The sequence below is a fragment of the Prinia subflava genome, chromosome 4 (assembly GCF_021018805.1).
Source record: "Prinia subflava isolate CZ2003 ecotype Zambia chromosome 4, Cam_Psub_1.2, whole genome shotgun sequence".
Taxonomy (NCBI): domain Eukaryota; kingdom Metazoa; phylum Chordata; class Aves; order Passeriformes; family Cisticolidae; genus Prinia; species Prinia subflava.
Window position 1 is genome coordinate 37,930,813 of NC_086250.1, and position 21,021 is coordinate 37,951,833.

General features: G+C 35.5%; 1 protein-coding gene across 1 annotated transcript in view; it reads right to left on the reverse strand.

The window, feature by feature from the left end:
• Positions 1 to 458: 458 nt before the first annotated feature.
• The window catches only part of TBC1D15 (TBC1 domain family member 15), a 35,274-nt gene continuing 14,711 nt past the window's right edge, over positions 459 to 21,021 (reverse strand). Inside the window, exons 6-17 of the mRNA XM_063396449.1 lie at positions 17,383 to 17,482; positions 16,170 to 16,367; positions 14,574 to 14,702; positions 13,153 to 13,256; positions 12,798 to 12,892; positions 11,409 to 11,525; positions 8,542 to 8,642; positions 7,763 to 7,862; positions 7,314 to 7,411; positions 3,239 to 3,355; positions 2,502 to 2,588; positions 459 to 1,828 (exon numbers count right to left, since the gene is read on the reverse strand). Coding sequence (XP_063252519.1) covers positions 1,622 to 1,828; positions 2,502 to 2,588; positions 3,239 to 3,355; positions 7,314 to 7,411; positions 7,763 to 7,862; positions 8,542 to 8,642; positions 11,409 to 11,525; positions 12,798 to 12,892; positions 13,153 to 13,256; positions 14,574 to 14,702; positions 16,170 to 16,367; positions 17,383 to 17,482 — 1,453 coding nt within the window. The 3' untranslated portion in view covers positions 459 to 1,621. The remainder of the gene's footprint in view (positions 1,829 to 2,501; positions 2,589 to 3,238; positions 3,356 to 7,313; positions 7,412 to 7,762; positions 7,863 to 8,541; positions 8,643 to 11,408; positions 11,526 to 12,797; positions 12,893 to 13,152; positions 13,257 to 14,573; positions 14,703 to 16,169; positions 16,368 to 17,382; positions 17,483 to 21,021) is intronic.

Genomic DNA, 21,021 nt, shown 5'->3' on the forward strand with positions numbered 1-21,021 from the left:
GACTTTCACGGTATAGGACTCAAGTTCTTATTAACTGATGAGAGATAGCACATTGACAATATTAAAACCAAAATCTGTACTGATTCAGCTGTCCAGTGTTTGCACATAACTGGTGACAGAAGTTGAATCGACTTCCAAATTATTGCAACAACTTGATTTATCTATGAAAGCCTTTTGTATTACTTGTATTTGCTTAAGATGGCACAAATAATATTTGTAAAAATAAACTGCTCCACAAGAAAAGAAAACTCTGCCATATCCCACACTTCAACTACCTAGAGAGGAAAGATGTGTTCCACTCTGTAGTAACAAGCAGAAACTCCCCCAACCCTTCATTATCCACAAAATATGTCATATCCATGGACTAACTACTAGCTCTCCCTTCTGTCTCATGTTCTTACATTAACAATCAGACAACTAGATTTTTCTCTAAATATTATTTAATTAAAAACACTAAATCAGCTTTGACTTTTATTTTATATATGTACAATAGTTACCAAATAATGAATACACTTAATCAGTTATGTTAAGTTTCACATAACATCAAAGGACATCAGCATGGCATGGAATAAACTCACTGCCTTTTGCAGATACAAAAAATGCATTAATGTTAATTGTGATCACTGTTTTGGTGTGTGGTTTGTTGGTTGGCTTTTTTATAACCTGCTTATTAATTCTCCAAATAACGTTGCCATAAAAACAGTGTATTTAATTGATCAGTTAATATTTTAGCAAATATGAACATTAGTAAAGTCTGCAAGATATCAACTGCAAAATTACATCAAGTGTAGGACTGAATGTATTCACATGAAAGCTACCTTCAGTTAGAAAAGTTTTGAAAAAGAGCCCAGGTTGGAGCTGTGCATTAATTTGGTCAAACTGATTCACATGAATGAACAGTCAAGTTTATTCAGATATTGAAAATACCACTATCCTTTTTAGTATTCACAAACATTTGTGTATATAGTGTGTGTACGTGTGTAAATATATATATATGTATATATAAAGTGAAGATATGTTAATGTAAAAATATACTGTTCATCCACTCCCAATTACACAAAAATCAGTATTTGGACATTAAACTGTGCAAGTATGAATGTCCATTTCAAATCTACATTCAACCAGCAACAAATACTTAGAAGTATTTTTTTGTAAACATTTGAGATAGGGAAAATCCATTTACAAAAGAATCCTCCTTTAGCACATCAGCATCACTTCAGCTTGAAAATTTTGTACAGCAGCTTTAGCTGACATATTGTGAATCTGCTCAAATCAAATCAAATCAAATCACACTGTCTTACATCAATATGTGTGAAAGCTCAGCAAATGCAGAAATTTCATTCATTCTTAATCACCATCCATTTCCAGTTTACCAGCAAAAAGAAAATGCACTTGGCTACAAAAATATTAAGGAATGTTATTGAAAACAAAAGGCTATTTTGGTAGAAGAAACTACAAAAATAGTTGAGTCATGTTGTAAAGCTTTAATGCAAAAGCATTACAGTACAGATTTTCTTTACAACCTTAAAGCTTAATCAACACCAAATTTAAATATCCATCTCTCAAGTGCTTGAACCAGACATGCTCAGCAGAAGTCTTTCTCCATGGTGACCAAGGGTAATTACGCAGGAGTCAGGCTCTGTGTCTCAGCCGCCTGTTGAGAGCCGTCCCTCGTCCCATTGGCAGCGACTACAGGAGTGGAGATACTCTGGTATAATGATGCTGGACAACTCAACTCGGCTGCACTTTCATCCTCTCCAGTGTCTGAATCCGGTGTTACTGAACTGTTCTCTAACCCCAGGATCTCACTGACTGTTTGAGGCAGTTCCTAGAAAGGAGGCGGCAGAGGAAATATTAAAAATCACTGTAATTAAATGCCAAAAGTTAACTAAGTCCCCTCTGTCCATCCTGCATTTCCAGTACTCATTCATCTGAGCAATCATTCATCTGAACTTAATTGTACTGAAAGTGTCTCTCTCAGCAATACGTACATTACATTTACCATTTTCTGTAGCTGCTTTTCAAAAAGACAGCAAAGGGAACACACACAGGAATCAATTCCTGATTAATAGTATAATCTTCATTACAAAAATAAAAGTCTAATCAATTATTACAATTACACTTCATGTTATTAAAATTATTTTTATTGATTGACCCACAAGTTTTTGCCTAATAAGTCCGGCATGCTTTCAATGCAATGCACCTTTCAACTAGTTCTTCTTGAGTACACCAAACATCAAATTTCTGGGAGTGAGGTTACCTAGAGAGAGTCAAGAAATCACAACCAAAAAGCACAATTCAGCTTTCCCCAGTGAACAGTATTACTCTATAAAATCACTCTTGCTTACAGATTTCTTGAACATAGGCACTACATAGCTACACAACACGCTTCACTGTACCCAGACATTCAGTTATTTCACAAGCCATACAAGAATACCTACAGCTAACTACATACTTTTACTATCTATAAACATTCACAGTAGATAGATAGGTATCTTTACCTTGCAATTCAGCATCTGCATAGAAATTGCTTCTGCTTTGCAGAGTATATATTCCACATCGATTTTCATAGACAGTTCATTGATGTGCTAAAAATAGATTCACAAGGCATAGTGAGATAAATGATAACTGTTTTACCCAAAATACACTAATATTGTACTGCACTGCTAATAATACACTAATACTGCACTGCACGCTAATACTGTACCTTACTAGACTGCCCCTTAAGCTATGAAATGCTAGTCTGTAAGCTTTGAGGCTACTCAAAGATACAGTACAGAACAGCTGCCTTTCACCAGCACCCAAGGTCTGCAACAGGAATCCATAGTACCCCTAAACGTCACAAACTGTCTACCTTCTACATACTTCCCCCAGCAGCTCACATTTTCAGAGGTGATAAATCAGATCATAGAAGATAAAGCAAAAGTTAGTATTAAATATAATAAGCATTCATCTGAGAGGAGGATCATTTTCAATCTATTAATGATCTTATCACTAAACACAGACATCCAAGACCATTTTGAAAGCCTGCAGGATAGACCTTCTGTTGACATTTAACCCTTCAGAAGATGGTATGCACCTTTCCCTTCCCCAACATAAACCACAATCATATTGCATTAACTCCAAAAAGTTAACTAATATTTTAATTTAATACCCAAAAGACAGCCCCATACTAGCCACTAGGAAGATGACTCTGTTGCAGCCAAAACCAGCACAATAATGCGTAAGAATTTGGTACCTTTAGTATTTCATTAAAGCCATAGTGCTTGTCCATTATTTGCTGTTTTTCAGATTCTAGGATAGCACAACAAAGGAGAAGATGAAAATTCTGACAAGGCAATTCCGTCCACATGACCTGTTAAAATATAAAAACCCCACATTTGAAATATTTATACTTTTCCTCTGAAAAGTAGTTCTTAGAAAATAAATCCTCCAGCCAAATCACTTAACTAACAATAAGCTGTTTTTGAAAGCAACTAAGTATTTGTAAAATTATTTGGAATTTTACTTTTGGCCCTTTAGAGACAACTGCAAGTCTGAGTCACCAAATGCTTATCTAGTTCTTAAGACAGTGTCCACTATAATGCTGCTTGAGCTTGTGGTCTTGTCAGTGTGGGCTCTGCCTCAGCTTATGTGAAACAGAAGTAACTGAAGCTAACAAAGCTGCTTGTGAAACTGAAAGCTACTTGTGTGGCTTAGAGTATCTGCATTAAGTGTGGATTGGCAGAAGTGTGTCATGCCCAGCAACAGCTAAAAAGGTTCTAGTGTTTATAAATAAAATGCTATAGTCGTTCCCAATCCCACCACTATGAGAACCCAAAGTCGTGTACATGCAGGTACTGGCAGTGGGTGGGTATTCCTTTCTGACTGAAGACACACTGGCTTTTGGTCCCATGGAGGACACAATTAATTATTCTTGAGCTCACAGGGACAGAAAAGTGCAACCTCACTACTAATACCCTATTTTAGTACATTCAGAAAAACCTTTTTAAAAAAAAGTATTTGAAAAGAACATGTGTGGTGGGCAGAAAGCTGGAGAACAATTCTGCCAACAAAACTGGAAAGAAGCTGAAGTCTGCTTGCATGAATTGCCCTGATAGATAAAGGGATTTAAGACAACGGATTTACTCTTTAAAAAGGCAGGTAAGAAATGAGACTGCTGAAAATTAGTTACTTCGTTAGCAAAAAACTTACAGCTGAGCAAGAGCTTATATTTGAACTTTCATCACTAATACATGTAACCTGTGAAAAGAATTGTATAAATCCCAAAGATATCTAAACCAAGCTCAACCAAAATAAGGTGCAATTAATCTTGAATGTTTCAATTAAGATCCAGTTCAGAAATTAAATTTTGCATCTTTTTCAGACAACCAATATTCTGTTAAAGTATTCTCTCACTCCAGGGGAAAGACTAGTATGCAAGTAGGCTGATAAAAACATAACAACTGACTGAAAATGCCTATAATCTACCAAACACCGTCTGTCTGCACACTACTGTGTTCTTCTACTCCTAATTCATAGGAGGACATATTGACAGTTGTGCATTGATTTGGTTCAACATCAAGTTGCTGAAAAAAAATCCATTGCTACCATTTTTGATAAACCTTTCGCAGTCTGGAGTAGAGCACGAACTTAAGGTTACGTATGTAGATGTGTAACAGCAGCATCACAACATGCTGGAAAGATGGAAGAAAGAACAGCCTTTAAATTATAAGTATGAAAGTAACAATATAAAAATAAGGAGCAATAACTTTTTTCCTTCCAGTATAGCTACACAATAAGGACTCATTTGTTCTAGCGCCACCTCAGCAGCCATGAATATTGTAACCAATATATGTAAAGCAACTGATTCCCAAGTCATTCTGGCTTTTTGTTATGCAAGTGATACTAGAATAACACTGGAGCTAGATGTGACTTAGTTGTAATTTTGTTACATAATTTGTCTTCTGGGTTTCTTCTAAGCGGTCCACTGTGCAAACAGAAGATTAAGAACTGGCTGGAATTACCAGGTGATATTTCCTGTCTCTCCAGTGTCAAGCAGGGACTGAACAACTCTCAATTTTGGGACAGCTAAGAAATGCATCAGTACGTTATCTGGACTGTGTTTGAGAGGCACTGCTAAAATGAGCTATAAGTAAACCCTTCTGCAGCCAGAGTAGTTTAACCCACACACAAAAGTTATTGCATGTAACATCCCAAATAACTACACTCACGTAACGTGTCTCAGTTTATCTACACAAGGTGGAATGTCACCTCTCTATCGCATGCAACTCTGTCACAGAGCAATGAAACAACCACTTACATTTTCTACCACAATATGATTATGGCTCTTGCTCAGCAAGTGCAAAGGCTGGGAGTTAGCCTTTACCCCAGATGATGAGAATTGGTATCTCCCAAGATGAATGGAGATGGGAGAAACCAGACTGGGGAAGAATCTTTCTCATTCCTTTTTTTGTGATAAAACGCTGGAAGTCATAAAGTCAGTGAGAACAGGGAAAAAGCATCTGATGTTAACTTAGTGGTTCATACAAGTCAGAGAACAGAAACAGAGAACCACAAGAATCTCAAAATTAACACATTAGACAGAAAATGCCCTAGAAGTCCTAGAACCTGGAACAGATATCTCAGATGGTACCTCTCCTTCATGCCATTCTAAACTCTGCAAGGGAGTATGTCACAGCGTAATATAGCCTTCAAATGGATTCCCTCAATTCATGTGCTACTGCAAACCTTGTCAGCCAAATGGCCATGCACAAGAGAAAAACAGCCCACTGTAAGTTGGACTGATCAAGGTGACACTGACCTTCGCATATAAACATCAACATAATACCTTAATTACTTGGTTTTGGAAGGGAAAAGATACTCCCTTTCCCATTCCATATCTCCTAGCAAAGAAATTGAATACTTGTAGTAAACATACATTATGATGTGCTATAAGAAACCTATAAGACTATCGTATATCAATAGGTTTCCATCGTCTCCCTAAGAGAGGAAAAAAAATACTTGAGAGAGAAATACAGTGTGTTTCTTTTCTGTACGTACACATACATATGCATTAAAGCAGAGGTGATAAAAACATGCTAGCCTGGGACTATAAACTATAAATAAAAATACTGTTGTCATCAACTTAAAAAGAAAAATTAGTCTTTAAAAAAATATTGAGAAGACAACATAATATGTGGGGGAAGAGATGAATGCATCTCCCCTCCCAAATCATTATCATTTATACCTCGGAATAAGAGAATTCTTCTGGTTTTGTACATATTGGTTTCCTTATTTATGACTGTTATCCATAAACGTTTTTGTCCTGTGGTTGAAATACCACCTCAATACTCTATGATAGTAAATTCCACCAACTGATGGAAAAAAAGCTAAAAAAGATTTACTTTACACAGTTTTAAATACTGGTCCTCCTTTTTATGTGACTCCTTTTTTATTAGTGGAAAAAGTAAATAAAAGTATCAACGTTATTTTTCATCACACCAGAAACAACATTATTTTTCATTATAGTACAAACTTTATGCATCTCAGCCCTGTTCTTTCATTACCCTTCTGTTCCCCAACACATATGATGTTATGTCCTAGAAAATACTCCCTCTGTTCATCTGAACACTTATTCTCTTCTTCTGAGTTTTCGGTGAATATTGTGCCCCTGTTAAATGCATCTTAGACAATAAGACTGTACTGTTGACACACTTTTCAATTTTATTGGACAAAAGATTAAAGACAAAAATATTAGTTCATCTTAATTATTCCATCTGATCCCAAGATCACCTAAATCAAAAGAAAGATCTCAACCCAGAATTATCAGAACTTCAACATTTTGATGTTTTACATCATGTTATTTGGCATCACAAGGCCTTAACATCAAGATTAACGATCTTCTGACATCATCCTCCTCATGGTTTTGGCTAACACAAATTACACTGGCAATGGTTCATTCAACTTAATCTATAAAGAATCACCAATACAAGGAATTAATCAAACAAATGCTCTTTTATCATGAGCTGTTTTCCATTAACAGTTAACTTACTATTTTCACTCAAGAGTCTCAGTTGAAGGCTACTGTCTGAATCTTTTTGCAAAAGCCAATTTATCCAAATCAGCTCTAGTAAGCATTTTTTCATTAATTCCACAAATTGTTCTTTAGGCTAAAAAGACATAGAAATGCTCACTTGTCCTCAGATCACTGCACTAAATCCTTTTTTTTTTTTTTAATATATCGGCATCTTAAACACTTTCCAAAATGATCCATGCTTTTTGTTCTAAAGTCCAAAACCTGCACAAGTTTGTGTGATGAAATATTTCCTTACCTCCCAGAGTCGAAGAATATCTTGAAAACTAAATTCCCTTTTAAATCTGATAAGAAGCCACCGGAAGCAAAAATAAAGGTAGCCTGAGTCTTGAGATTCTAGGAATAAGAGTATGACATTTCAGAAGCATCAAATTAGGTTCAGACAACAGGTGAAAAAAAACCAACCAAACAAAAATCCCACACTTTACAGGTACATGCTCACATCACTAATTTTTAAGATGGCAGGCTCTTTTTAGAATCAAAGATATTTGCCATAGTATAGCTATTTTTAAAATTAGTAACAGGATGACCCTATATTTCCAATAAGCATGGAGCAATTATTGAAATATTTTAGGCATTATACAGTTACAAGTCCTGTATTCATATAGTACTGGAATTATATTTTGAGTGGTAAGGAGCAGAATACAGGGAGCTGTTTCAGTTACTGTGTATGAATAATACACCTACCTAAATAACTGCAAAATCCACTGTCTAGTAAACGAAGCAAATGACTCAGCTGAATTAGTTGTGTCTTCATACCCTGCATCTGTTCTTCAAAATTCTGATGCTGTATGGAATAAAACATTAGCACTGTAATTTTTATTAACTCAATTTTGAGATTTGCGGCTATTTTAAAGTAAGTTTTGTTATTGCAACAGTGGTCCTCACCCTTTAGGTATTTAACATATGGATATTTAACTGTACTTCTATCTAATGAAATGTCTGCCTTTTACTGAGAAGTTTAGCTAAAGCACTGAACTGTATTTCTTTGTTAACATTTTTGCATGTAACAAATGATGGTTTAAATCTGCCTAAGCTCTGTACTTCCAAGCAGCATAACTGCACTCAAACAAAAACCCCAAATTTTCTTTTACTTTCGTATCAGTCACACACTCTTCTGCCACATGCACAAGTCAAAAAAGCTTCAGTTTGTGGAAAGTCTAAACTGCATTTAACAAAAGCCAAAAGGCAGGTTTACAATGAAACCATTATCCTGAAGAAAATCCTGCTTAAGGACTCCTGATAAACACACTAGTTTGGAATTCTTAAAGAGCCAAATATGCCTGTATTGCACAGCAATATTATTGCAAACCCACCACAACCTCAATCAACAAAAGCATATTGATTCCAAACATGACTGCTTTAAAAGAATTTTTTAAAAAACAGTGAAATTTATGAAGTAAAATTAACCCCAAATATTATCTGTAGCTTATCTGTTTATGTGAGCTGAAAAAGCCTCATTTTACCATTTGATCCATGTATGATACAAAGCACCAAAAGGCATCTACTTCGTTCTCCATAACATACAAGACAGGTGACAGCAAGTCGCTCATCCCCTGCACATAACCTTGATGGAGAAAAAGCAGAGGAGGGAAAAAAGCAAAAAGAAATTTAAACTCAGCAGTTAAACAGTAATTTTTCAAGTGTGATGACTGAGTGAAACAAATGTTAGCACATACAGATACTATAATTCTCCAATTCAACTACCAGTAAAGACAAATTTATATTAATATGCCCCAACATCCAGCAGATCTGATTAAGATTTATCAGCCATTTCTGCCAATCTAAAGAGAATATAAAGCAAATTCACTGCTCGAGTGGCTGTTAAAATATGTATAAATTGAGTTTGTACACAATAGATTTTTAGTAGAAATGTTTCTAAATAGAACTCAGGGGCATATATTGATATTTTTAAGATTAAGTCTATACCTTGCACCATCACAAATACAAACTTGTATATAGTCTCCTTTCTATTTGTACTTGGTTACTTTCTTCTAGACATTTAAAACTTTCGAATATCTTCCCACTCCCCCATCCATCCCCAATGAAGACTTTTTTCTCAAATTCATTTAAAGAGATGCTGAGTTGCAATTCCAGAAAATCACAGTGCAACAGTTCTTATGAAGAAAACTTTGCATTTAGCACTTGTATTCCCATCAATGAATATGCTTTAAAGATTCCTTTATTTAATGAAGTATGGGACTGTTCTGCTTGAACAGTACTTTTTTTAAAACCAAGCAGACAACAACAAAGAATTCAACCTATCAAAGTGAGAACGGGAATTAATAGTAAAGTATTGCTTGCAAGAAGCACAAAAGCAACATATATCTAGATCTGATTCAAAGAAGTTATTTTAGTTTGTGTGCCTAGAACTGGTGCATAAAGTTTGTACCACCTAAAAAGTACTCAGATACTTTCAAGAAAAGCTTCATTTAACTGGAGAAGGAAATGCCCACTAAAGCATATAACTTTTACTAACAGCTATAAAATTTTAGTATTATAGAAAGTTTTTCAGATTTTTAGTTTTTTAATGCTTCTTCCAGCTTTCTTGTTTTCAATTAACAGTTAAGTAGAGCATAATGATTTTTACAGCTATTTTTTTTCCCTTCTTCCCAACTCTTCCAATTACCACTGATGCTAGTGCTTATCTATTACGCATTTGTTGCTGACCTCTCTAAATAAGAGAACACAATAAATGTGTGTATCTATCATCAGTGATTGGTTCAACATAACATTTCTAAGTTGGCTGACTTTATTTCTTAATGATGTAATTGTAACTATGTAACTGAAAACAGGATTAGAGTCAGTAACTGAAAATATGGAGCAGCTGTGAGAATAATAAAATTAAGCAACAGTAAACAGCTAAATAATTAAAAGGTCAAAAGAAAAAAAAAGTTTTGTTCCCCACATATTTAATACTATAGCTAACTAAAATAAATGCAGAGAAAATTCTGTCCAAGACAGTTTAAAAGTCTAGTTAATAATAAACCAAATTTCCTTAATGCAGACTTAAGGAAATAATTCAGAAAAGTATTCTATTAACAGCTGTTCTGTCTCCTCCCCTATCCAGCAGTTTGTGGCATTTTTCAGACCCCTCTAAAGCTGCTGTCAAAAGATTAAGAGCAGCACTGCACCAATGTGTAGAAGCTTTGGGCAGTTACAATGTCAAATTTACTGTATTTCCATTATTCCTGCTTGTTTATAAAACAAAAGACTTTTCCACTGTGCACATTTAAACCATCCCAACAATGCTTGACATGGAGCAGGTGGTGAATCTGCTTTACTTTCACCTATAATGTCACTGTGCACTAATGAATGCTGAAATGTGGAAAGAGGTGAAACAGAGCTACATGTTTAAACCATCAGTTTTAATTTTCTCTTTTTTCAAGCCAAACATCAAGATTCTCTTTCACAGAGAACAAAAGCTGGCAAGAACTACAGCTCTGCAGCATGATAACTAACACTTAAAGATTTATTCTTACTTCTTGTTCTCAAAATCTGGCACGAAGTGGGCTTTTAGAATCCAAAAACTTTTCTGATACAGAATACCCAAAAAGCTCCTAAGTATACAACAACCAAATGTCATGCCAGGGGTGGAGGGGGAACTACAGCTACAAGTTCCTTTCCCTCCCTCTCAAGACAATCAACAAGAAGCCAAGGCTTAGCCATCACATTAACACTGAGATTAAAGAAAGATGTTACATGCTCTTGCCTTTGCAGCAGATGCATGCACTAAAATGTAATTTTTGACAGATTGCTAAGTGCACTTCTCAAGAATCAGCTTTTAAAGTATTCACAAGAACACCATGTTTACAAACAGCTGGTTCAGCATGCTGAGCTTTAATTACAGCAGTGGCAGCTGGCTTATCATTTTTATTGATATTATCAGTCTTAAAAATATATATAACACTCAAGTTCCAAAGGCCCAAGCTAATTTAAAACTCTGATAAGCAAGCCTGCTTCAATTCTATTTTAAAAATTAACACAAATAAACCTAAACCACAAAAACTTAACAAAAACCACACAAAACCCCCCAAAACAACAAAAGAACCCCACAATAGTAGATCTGTGGTGAAGACAATCTACCACCTAATTCCCAATCCCACCACAAATGATGAGCTCAGATGCCTAAGACAGGCATCAAATTGAAGCGAGGAAGAAAAACTGAACAAAGTTATCTACATCATTAAATACTACAGAATATTAAATCTTTTTAAAAACACAAAAAGCATTGTAATCATTGTAAGTTCAATTCTATTAATAGGGCTTAGAATAAGCAAAGCTGCGTATCAGAAGCCAAGAAGGCTTTTACATTCAGAGCAACACAACTTACCTAAGTCAAAATCATACATGCAATAGGTCATCAAAATGTCATGAAGTAAAATCAGTCCTGGATTATCTTCACCTTCATAGAACTTATTTGTTCGATCTGTCCTGTTAACATCCTTTTCTAGGAAAAAAGTCCAGAATTAAAAACACTTTCAAAACCAGGCCTACAAAGCCAGTATCAAATTAATTCAGAATGTCAAAGATGATGATTTATTCCTCAAACACTGTTGCAAAACTTTGAAGTGTTAGAGACAACTGCAAAACTGAATGTCATTTCAAAATAAAGAGTATTTTAAAATAAAGAAAATCCCTCCTATCTGCAATGAAGGGATTTGCGCACAAACATATTTTAAAGCTTTCTCCCTTTTCTTTGATAATGCATTTTACGGAAAAAATCCTAATTATAATTCAGCAAAAATGTTTTACACTTAAAGGATTAAAAGCAATTTTATGTGAGTTAACTCTACAATGCCATTTATGAATACCAGTGCAGTACAGCATAAGCCATAGCTGGAAAGTTCCCACACGATCAGGTCAAAGACACTGTCAAAGTTCCTAACAGCATTTTATAAATGCTGTGTAACAAGCTCCTGTAACTCACAGCAGATGAAACTGCCTCTTTCATCAGGCAGTTTTGATCCCTGAAACATACATTATATAACATACAAGCACACAGTATGCTCTTAATAAGGTGAAATTCAAGACCAATATATTTTGAAATTTTGCAAAATTTTGAATGCAGTTTGATAAAGGGAGTATTCTGTAGTTTTGGATCTATTTTACTACATAACCCTAATATTGTCACATACATTTCAAATGCTTAAAAATTAAAATAATTGTCTCTACAGAAACAAACACATGATCTTTTTTAAATTCAGAATAATACTTTTTTCTGTTATCATTCTCTAAAAATGTAGTTTATTCATCTACCAAGACTAGATAACTTTGACCCTTTCAGCTTCCTTGTTGAATAACTGCCTGAAATAAGTTTAGTCTTTCTCTCAGAATAACAAAGAAATCTTGGCCTGTCTCCTGAAAATATATTTAGTAATCCTAAACATTGGTGCCCAAATCTCACTACCAAAGAGAACTGACGATACAAATTGCTAATACTCAGCAAATTTGATGAAATTTTTAGAAGTAGGCGTAAAACCCCAGAAATCAGAATGCACATACACAAATCCCTATAAGAAATTATAAAATATGAACAGATACTCTAGTTGAGAAAGTGTTACTATTAAGTATAAAACCAAGTTTAGACATCTCTGAAAAGAGCAATGTTTTGTTTTTAGTGCCTCCTCTTGCAGGCTCTTCGAAAGGGTACTTTTTTCACTTTCATATTAACTTTTAAAAGTGTGTGTGCAATTCAGTATGTTTCTAAATGTGAATTTACCTATAAGACTGCGGTAATCTCTTAATCTTGAATTTCGCTTCTCCTGTTCCTCACTGACAGATTTCCACTGCAGTTTCATCCTGAAATATTCATCCCTGAAGAAGAAAGACAATTTTGACACCAAACATTCTTTTTTAAAATTTAAGCATTCATTCCATCTATTCTTTGCAATACATAAAATAACAACAACCTGTTTATGTAATGTCTTTGGTATAAAAAAATTTAAGAAAATGTCACATGTTCTTGCATTCACCAATTTTAGCAGCTATGTTTCAAAAGGCTTTCTACATCACTATGTCTTAAAAAATATGTAACTTTAAAATTTATTTTGTAAGAAAAAAGTCACCGTACTCACGTTTTCCTTTTTTGCAGATTTGCTCTCTCTTCTTTAGTGCTATTCCAAGGAAAATACCCCAAAAGAAATTTCCACACCTCTTTTCTTAAAGTATGGCAGAGACCCTAGGGAAAAATAGATATGAAGTATCAAAAACGTGTAGAAGCACTGGATTCACACTTAGGTAAAAAAAGGAACTTCAAAAATCATTTTCTTCCTGTATTTTTGCTTCACTGCTAAAAATAAAAACATTACAGGCATCACAGACTTTAGGAAGCAAAAAAAAGTACCTTTAAAATGTATGTATATAAATATAATGCTGCTTCTGGTTACAATTGCCAAACTTCTGGTCTTGCCACAAAGTGATCTTGAGGACTAGTCTTCTATTTATTTGGGTTTTTTTAAAAATATATTCATCTCACAAGACATGGCCCACCTTCAGTGAACCTTTCAGTCAAAAATACTAGTGTGTCTACTCAAGAAGCCTTCTTGTCAGAAGTCCTTCCAAGTAATGCTCAACATGACTAGGTAACAAAAATGTATGGAGCTGAATCATATCCTGCTCTCATCAAGAGAGCTTCTTGCAGCTCCTACAGTACAGTTGTAAGAATAAGGAACTTCTGCTATCCCCACTTTGGGGATCTTGAGTCATAAATAAAAGAGAGCACTCGCTCTCCTGGCAAGGGGCAGAGATGACAGGAAAGCGGGCTACAGGAAGAAAAGTTTTATAGTAATTCTTATGATTGTGGAAGGGTCCTTAATTGGGCACATCAGGCACATGAATATTGGGGAACATTCTCTGCTTGCAAATATGCATCAGTAGACACACGAGTGCCTTAAGGCAGCTGAATTGCCACCAAAATACAGAAATACTGAAGTAACATTAGGTAAAAAAGCTACAGGATGCAATTAAGTTTTCAAAATTTCCATCACTGAGACTAAATTCACATTCATATTGCAAAACCTCTCAGTTCATTTAAAAATATCAGCAAAAGTGTTTAGTACTGCTCTGAAGAGGGTCAAATTCCCCCCAAACTGCTGGGCAAAACCTGAAGTTTTTGCTGGAGAAGGGTAAGAAAAAACCTTTTAAGAGAAAAGAATAAACCGAATATCCTAATACTGAAACATTGGTCTTTTCCTGAAAGCCACTTTCATTCATTTTATCACTTAAGCTTCTGTATTTTCAACTTATTTCCTTTAGCCAGCCACAACAAGATCTCTCCCCTTGCAGAGCACTTTATATAGCTGTGAGACTGCTGAGGTATTTGACTGGCATGAAACCATGCTTTATGAAGTCTCCCAATAATGACTGTCTGAGTCATGCTCAAAGTTCTGCATGAAACATTACAAGTGTAATGAAAGCAGCATAGCCACGGTTTGGGAATGAAAGTAAAAGAGAAAATCAAGACATAGGTCTTGCTGGATTAAGAAAAACTGGTTACCCCTTTGAATATCAATCGCTTTATGTAGTCAACATCTAAAATTCTTCCTTCAGAGTCCATATTCTTAGCCCATTCTTCAGCTGACACTGGCTCTCTTCTACTAACTTCAGGCTGTTTCCCTAGGTCGATCTGAAACACACACAAAGGTTACATGACTCCCAGTGAAGCACTTCAGCAGCTGTAAACAACTGCACAAATGGTACAAAGCTTGCCAGTTTCTTGTATTCACTGCAATTACATTTCCACATGCACATACCTCAGTTAGCCACTCTAAGGATCTACGGCTACACCCACATGAGCAAGTCATGTTGGCCAACACAAACAGATCTTCAGAGTAAGACACTTGGTGCTGAGGACCTGGCTATACATGTTAATATCTTAAATTTTGGAGTATGTATGTGTGTTTTAAATAACCTTCCAACTCCACAAATGCCTCTGAGCTAGGTTCCTATAAACTAATGCAACACAGCAACTAAAGACAATCAGGAGCTTCACTTCAAAAACACATTCCTGATACATGAGCGCATCTTACGAGAGAACTGAAAACCACCTTGGGTTTGGAGATGCTACCCCTACACAGACTGCACAACGTGACTGGAAAGATCCGTTTTAGTACACAGCCTCTTAAAAAACCCAAGGATGTATGTACTTTCAGAATTTATAACACCCATCAAAAGTTTCAATTTATGCTTAGTCTCTCAGTTCCCAAATTGCATGTCTAAATACAGGAGAATTCAGCAGAAAGTAAAGTCTTACTTCCTAAAAATATTTTTATGATAGCAACCCACAAATCCGTGTTTTAACTCTTTAGAAATCCAAGGCATTTGTCAGATTAAGACATATAGGTCAATGTTATTTTCTATATATAGCATTTGATACACTTTTTCTCACTGATAAATTAACTAAGTGCTAGGCAGCAACTTCTTAGAATTACATAGTTCATGCAGCTACTGCTAAGATATTAACACTAGCTTGAACTCAAAAAAATCTCTCACATAAAACAGTTTAATGTTTTAAAAATATGTAAGCTGCTTAAATAATAATCACAAGCATTTAAAAATAAACCTTTTCCACATATCTGTAAAAGACTCCAACAGGCATCCACAGTGATTCATGATCCCATTATAAGTTCATTCTAGCTTTGGTTCAAATCATACATAAATCTGTAATTTATACACTCTAGACATTAATCATCCAGTTAAGTATTTTGTTTTAATCTTAAAGAAATTGAAATGTTAGAAGTGATTAGCCAATAAAGTTGGTTATTAGCCTGCATTCTCCAATTGTACTTAATGTAGCTCTAATTGACCTCAGAGGAAACACTGAACATAAATTCGGTCACCTTTTAAGGTAGCATCTCTACTGCAACCATAGTCACCATTTCATTTATTACAAACTTCCTTTCAAAGAAAACTCGCATTTGCATGCATAAAAATGACATATTCAAATGTAACTATGATCTTAACTCTTGAGAATAAATGGTAATATGTCACAATTGAATAAATAATATAACTCATCATGCTTCAAGTCCTACCATTCCTCTAAAGGAGTGCATAAAACAATCAATGCATCTGTAGCATTCATTTACAGACTCACTCGTGTAATGACTTCAAATCCTGGTTCTTCCTGCTGATTTATCTTCAGCCCTGGAATGGTATCGTTGAGAAAGTCTGCCATTTCTGATGGTGGTCGCCTCTGATTTGACGCATCACTTGAACGTAAACTACCAACAATATAGTTTGTGACTTTGGAAAATTTTCCCATTGTTACTATGTATGGATCTTTTTTCCATTTCTGTTATAACAAGGAAAACAAGCAAAACACAAACATTTGTACTCTTGCACTCAAAGCAAAGCATCAGGAAAAGTACTGTACATCTCAAAATTATTTCAGTTTCATGTATTGGCAGTAACACAGATCAATCATTACATGATTAAAAACATATCTTAAGTATGAAGATAATATTGCTAACTGATGTGAAAAGTTGGATAGCAGTGTTCTCAGTACGCCTGACCTACCCATGGAAGTGGATCAGTGCCATTGTTTGTACCAGGGATTCCTGGTGCAAAACATGTACCTTACACCCAGCTTCCCTACCCTCACAGAGAACACAGCCTGAACCATCATGTACTCTGCTAGGGATTTCACACTAATCTTGATTTGACAACTAAATCCAGAAACTAATGTAATTAATTAATGAAGATTTTCTTTAATTAAACACATCAGTAGCTCAACCCTCTGGCCTCATTTAAGTCACTCAAGTTTTGCTGCTGACTTTCACAAGTTCATAAGCCCCATCAAATGATAAGCAGCTGTAGTATTAAAAAAATCCATATTTTTTGCCAATACTGACCCTCTATGCTGCTGTATTTGCATTATCCTTTCAAAAGTCTCAGAAAATATCAACGAAAGGAATACCTAGTCAAGGAAAACTTAGAAAATTACAATTAACATGTTTTGGTAACTCTTAAAACTTTTCCTTTCCCCCTAAGACTTTCTGTACCCAAATGTATGAATCACAGAGAACGTGAGCTTGAACAGGTTTGAAGTAATACCACAGGAAAGTTAAGAAGTTATTACATCATAGAAAACAATTTACAATTAAGTGTACTTTCTATAGTAAGCATTTGGTTTAGGATACAGTCAATGTTTCTACAATGGCATTATTCTTGGCAATAATTAACGTCGTAAATGGCATTATTGCTTCTGCAATGTCATTAAATGATTACTTAGCAAATAGTCCTGTGTCATGGTAGGGTGCATTTTTAATACGTGCCTTCAGAATAAAAAACTCAAAGGTAATACATACTTGTAATAAGCCATATGATGATTCATCAAAGAGATTTTCAAAAGACTGAGACAGTGACTTCTGAGTTTTCACAAGAAGAACTCGTTCATCGTCTGGAGATCTGCAATAAAATTTAAAAAAGGTGTCTGGGTGTGACTGCTTTTTTTTCCTGTAAAGTTTTCAGAACATTTACTGGTTTTTTGAGGTCACATTTCAGGCTTTGTGCAAAAAATAAAAGATTTGATGCAAGATCATTCTTAGTCCTTGGCACAAGTTAACCAACTAATGCTACATAAAACAGGACCTTCATTTTTCAAAAGGTTGTAATTTCCATATTAATTCTGAATTTTACCATTTCATTCCCCGAAAAAAGAAGCTTCAGAAAATTTTTTGAGAAATTATTCTGTAAGACAACTCCATTTACATGTAGGTGACAAAATTATCCTCAAGTAGTTTTCTGTTTTTGACAATGGACAAAAAAATGTGGCACAGGAAATGCAGTGAGGCAGAGCCAGCCTCAACACAATATATGTTGAAGCTCCCTTAACATAATAGAGGAAGTGAAAAGACCCTATGTCACTCATGCAGTTAAGGAATCCTTTCTGCCCATTAGTAAATCTTACATTATGGCACCCTGTAAAACATTACATTAAGGAATACAAACTGCTTTTCAATACATAAAAGCACATCAACAAATTTCTAACCAATAGTACTACAACAGATCCTGTCAGAATAATTCTAAAATTCCTATTGATAGGAGCTTAAAAGACACAAGAGCCATTGTACTGTGAAACAGAATTATCTCAGTACAGCCCTGCCAATATATTTCTGTAGACTCCAAAAGCTTAACGAACACACACCCAATTTGGCTTAACTCACTGTTATTTTTACACTCCGGCTCAATACATTTGCTACTCATCAGGGTTCCATAGGCAGATGAAAATAGTGACAACAGAGGCAGTGAATCCATGCTGCTCCTAGTAATGAATCTGCTCTTTTGCTCTCACACCTACTCCCCCTGCAACATCCCATTTTGTCCCCTTCTTCAGCACAGGCACCCCATTACTTCCTTAAGCAGCTGCTGAATCACCAATTTAGTGCTTAGTAGGTGACAGAAGAGAGAACAGCTCGGAACAGCTCAGGCTGACATTCAAGCCTCGGAGTCTGCAAGGCAGGAGAAAGTCAAGCACTTTGCCATCTGACCCTAATCCACTGCACAGACTTACATTTATAAAATACCTCTCTATTGCTCTCACTAAGTTTAAATCCACTATTTCTAGCCTTTGAAGGAAAAATTACTTTTCTTTTTATTAGCACCTGCATCATCTACCATGTTATTGAAGTCAAAGATAAGAACTTTAATAAGCCTTATCTCTTTCCCATTCCAACAGGACAGGACACTGTAAACACTGACGGATATGAAATGCAACAAGAGATCTTCTTTTCAGACAGCCAGACATCACAGTCATAGTTCTGAGGCAGCAACAGTTAATGAAGCTCAGCTAGCTTTTTCTAAAGAGCAGCACAGGGGCAAAGGCTGAGTCATGTATTATGTTTTCCTGAACTAAAAGAATTCAAACTTTGTACCATATCTCCCTTTTAATTACACACACTTTCTGGACAGTCAGGCGGGCATCAGCACCTAAAGGTAATGTTCAAACATTTGTGAGCTATGCACTTCCTTAAACTTCCTCATAGTCCTGCAACTTAGAAACTGTCATCTGTGCACATGGTATTTTCTCAATATTAGACTGGTGCAATCAAACTAGAAGTCACATAACCCTTAGGGCAACAACATACAACTATTTTGTATGAGTTTAGCTGCTTCATGATGATTTCAGCAGTGACGTGATATTTTGTAAAGAGTGGTGTTGGAGAAGGATAGAATCTTTTGAGGTAATAGGAATATAAGAAAATACCTATAACATAAATATGATATATAGATAAGCTACAATTTCTGCCTTAATATCACTATCACATGTTTTATAAAATACAAGTTGGGATAATGAGTAATTACACTGACAAATATTTGCTTGTTGCATCCAAACTGCTGAGTAAACTCCTTTTCCTAAATGAGGTTGTGAGTTGAGATACGTTATGTACTAAAGAATGAATAACCATTAGGAAACAACAGAAACATACAGATTGACTCTGTCATTTCCATAACTTGGATGGTCTACTGGTTCTTTTCTCTTTCCTTAGAGAAAAATAATTGTCCTAATTCATGACTAAACAACAGAAGTGAATTTGGTGACAGAAGAGACCTTAACTGAATAAGAAAACTAAAACTGGAAGTTCCTGCTCAGCTCAATGTTTAAGGTCATCCAAACTGAATTTCTGTAGCTGTCCTTGCTTTTTGCTTTAAAGTTCCTGAAGCAGCTGCTCTTGCATTCATTAATGCTTACAACTGCTCAAGGTGGCAATACCAAGCAGCACAACACATCCTTCAAGCTTGAACATCACCTCGAGTTTTGCTGCCTTATCCTAGAAATTAGTTAGGAAATTTCAAATATGTTGCTGCAGTTCACAGGCAACAGATGACAGAGATCTGATACAAAGCTTTCTCTGACTCACCAATAACACAAATTTTTATCCAGTGTTTGCTACATCAGTTGCTCCCAAAACTTGCCCCACCTTTCCAGCATCTAGTCAGAAGGTATCCACAAATAAGTAAACACAGCAGCATGCTCAAAAATGGAACAGTTTCCTTGAAGAAAAAGGAAGAGAGGGAGAAAGGAGGACAGCAGGACAACAATGTTTCCCTATGCCTGCAGAGGCTGGGAAATTACTGCACTAAATGAAAAGGTGTTTAAGGAAGGGAACCTAGAGCAAAAAACCCTCCGGATTTAAGATGAAGTTGTCATTCAGGATTGTCTAATCTACAGTTGTACAGAGACTATTCCTATTTACAAGTTCATCTTGTCCCCCTATTAGCCTCTCCTTTGGTCTTCCCAACTTTTCCCCTTACAAAGCTCACATCCAATGCTACAGCCAGTATCATTCCACCAACTGGATACACTGACCATGCTGAAAACTTCTGATTATCACAAATCCCAACACTGTATCTTGAAACTGTCAAAGCCTTTCACAAATCAGTTCAATAAATATACACCACTCACATCCTACTGACTTGTTCTCCAGCCAGATTTTCCTCAGTATTATTCAGCATCAGCCTGCCCTACTTGTTGAAGACATCTCTGACCTCAGTGATCAACCAATATAAGAAGAGCCCTTTGTAAGGATTCCTGCAGCCATTTCACTATCCACCTTCAAATCTGTCATCAGACTACTATGTTCCAAGTGACAATAGCAAAACACTTTTGAAAACAGATTACATGTTACACTGGTATTACAGCTGTTACAGGCATACACATCACATTGCATTTATTTCTTCATATTCTATCTAACCTTATTTATCTGTTGGCTTCCTAAATTATACTTATGGCTACCTGGTGAGAGCAGAAAATTCGACGTTATTCTGCACTTATGCCATGCTGATAAAAAGGCTTTTATCCCAGTATAAAACTTGGAGGTAACACAACATAACTATCCCAAAGTATTTAACAGAATGATAGGGTCTTAACTGTATTTATACTCAGAAAATTGATTTGTGCAGTAAAGATCAAGAGTGAAACACTGACCAGGCAAGAAATTACAGGA